This window comes from Tupaia chinensis, unplaced genomic scaffold (assembly GCF_000334495.1).
Source record: "Tupaia chinensis unplaced genomic scaffold, TupChi_1.0 Scaffold000117_2, whole genome shotgun sequence".
NCBI classification, from domain to species: Eukaryota; Metazoa; Chordata; class Mammalia; order Scandentia; family Tupaiidae; genus Tupaia; species Tupaia belangeri.
This window is the reverse complement of record NW_006159583.1, coordinates 4,969,470-4,971,929: the sequence shown is the minus strand read 5'-3', so window position 1 is coordinate 4,971,929 and position 2,460 is coordinate 4,969,470. Positions and strand designations below refer to the sequence as shown.

The following is a 2,460-nucleotide window of genomic DNA, read 5'->3' as shown; positions in this document are numbered from 1 at the left end:
GGACGGCTGTGGCTGCTGCCGAGTCTGCGCCAAGCAGCTGGGTGAGCTGTGCACCGAACGCGACCCCTGCGATCCGCACAAGGGCCTCTTCTGTGACTTTGGCTCCCCGGCCAACCGCAAAATTGGCGTGTGCACCGGTAAGCCCCTCGACCTGCGACGCCACCACTTGGTGTCCAGGTTGCCTCTTCCCTGACGCCCACCCACCTGCTAGAAAAAGAAACCGCTCCAACTGACTCTCTTTCTCCAGCTGCTTCCAGCCTGCCTCCTGCAGTCCCAAGCCCAACTTGCATCCCTGACGCCCTTATGTTAAGAGCCAGGGGAACCCAAGACTGACCGCTGCACTCCCCTTTCCCCATCTTCTCCTTTAGCTAAAGATGGTGCCCCCTGCGTCTTCGGTGGGACCGTGTACCGGAGCGGAGAGTCCTTCCAGAGCAGCTGCAAATACCAGTGCACTTGCCTGGACGGGGCAGTGGGCTGCGTGCCCCTGTGCAGCATAGACGTTCGCCTGCCCAGCCCTGACTGCCCCTTCCCGAGGAGGGTCAAGCTGCCTGGGAAATGCTGCGAAGAATGGGTGTGTGATGAGCCCAAGGACCGTGACACGGTGGTTGGCCATGCCCTTGCAGGTGGGTTGATCTTCCTCCTTTCAGTGTTGTGATCCTCTGGGGGACTGAGTCCTCACCAGGCCAGGGACAGGGGGAAGCATCTTATGCTGGAGTCTTACCTAGTGGTGTATGCTCTGCCTTCACAGCCTACCGACTGGAAGACACATTTGGCCCAGACCCAACTATGATTCGAGCCAACTGCCTGGTTCAGACTACAGAGTGGAGCGCCTGTTCTAAGACCTGCGGGATGGGCATCTCCACCCGGGTTACCAACGACAATGCCTTCTGCAGGCTGGAGAAGCAGAGCCGTCTGTGCATGGTCAGGCCTTGTGAAGCAGACCTGGAAGAGAACATTAAGGTACATATTCTGCTCCCCTTAACGAATTTTCATGGAATGATAGTGGAAAGGACCAAAGTTAGGTGTCTTGCCATCCTGGTTATTCTAGGCCCACTAACCCCCAAAATATCTAACCATTGAACTACTTTGCTGGAATGAGAGATTGTGTAATAGGAACTACCAGTTTTCCACTAAAAAAAAATCCTCCATGGTGTTAGCTAATTCAAGACATTCCAACAGAGGCCATATCTATTTTTGGAAAACTGGCAAGGGAGACTCAAACTTCCTCTCCTCAAAATATAAACACAAGTCAGACAGCGTGAGACTAGAACACAGAGGGTTGAAGAAAGTCATTCCTCTTGTAGAGTAATTGGTTTTTCTCTTCTCCCTGGTCTTCCTTAGAAGGGAAAAAAGTGCATCCGCACTCCCAAAATCTCCAAGCCTGTCAAGTTCGAGCTCTCTGGCTGCACCAGTGTAAAGACATACCGAGCTAAGTTCTGTGGAGTGTGTACCGACGGCCGATGCTGCACGCCCCACAGAACCACCACCCTGCCCGTGGAGTTCAAGTGTCCCGACGGCGAAGTCATGAAGAAGAGCATGATGTTCATCAAGACCTGTGCCTGCCATTACAACTGCCCCAGAGACAATGACATCTTTGAGTCCCTGTACTACAGGAAGATGTATGGAGACATACACGGCATGAAGCCCGAGAGTGAGAGACATTAACTCCTTAGACTATGACTTGAACTGATTTACATCTCATTTTCATGTAAAAATGACTTCAGTAGCATGAGATATTTAAATCTGTTTTTCTAACTGAGGTAAAAATAGCCCACCAAGTTCATTGTGCCATGTCAAAACAAATAGTCTATCAACCCCAGACACTGGTTTGAAGAAATTTTAAGACTTGACAGTGGAACTCTTGTTAGTGCCCAGTGCCAGAATGTATCCTAAGTTCCTGTCTTAGGAGCAGTGGGAAGGCTAGTGCCATCAGATGTCATTTTAGAGTAGTAACGTGCCTGCTCTTTGGAGTGTCATTGGGAAGGGAGATTTTAGCATGCTTACTGACCCACCTGGGATGCCAGCAAAAGCTAGAATGTGCCTTCTCCAACCAGCATGAGGCTGAGTCAAGTTGTTCTTTAAATCAGAACAGCAGATTCAGCTCTGACATTCTGATTCAAGTGACAGTATTCAGGAATCAGAATCCTGTCTATTAGACTGGACAGCTTGTGGCAAGTTAATTTGCCTGTAACAAGCCAGATTTTTTTATTGATATTGTAAATATTGTGTGTGTGTGTGTGTGTGTGTGTGCGTGTGTGTGTGTGTGTGTATATATATATATTTGTACAGTTATCTAAGTTAATTTAAAGTCATTTGTGCCTTTTTTGTTTTTGTTTTCGATGCTTTGATATTTCAAATGTTAGCCTCAGTTTCTGAATATACCGTAAGTAGAACGTAAAGCTTGTCTGATAATTCAAAGCATGAAATGGATACTCAACTTGAAATTCTGGTCAGTTAGAA

At 48.4% G+C, this 2,460-nt stretch overlaps 1 protein-coding gene across 1 annotated transcript; it reads left to right on the top strand.

Annotated features, from left to right (window-relative positions):
• On the top strand, positions 1–2,180 carry CCN2 (cellular communication network factor 2; the record flags this gene model as incomplete). Its single annotated transcript, XM_014586208.2, is given in 4 exon segments — positions 1–137; positions 369–623; positions 749–960; positions 1,342–2,180. Coding segments are annotated over 4 exon segments (928 nt in total), but the record flags the coding sequence as incomplete, so codon positions are not given.
• Positions 2,181–2,460: the final 280 nt, after the last annotated feature.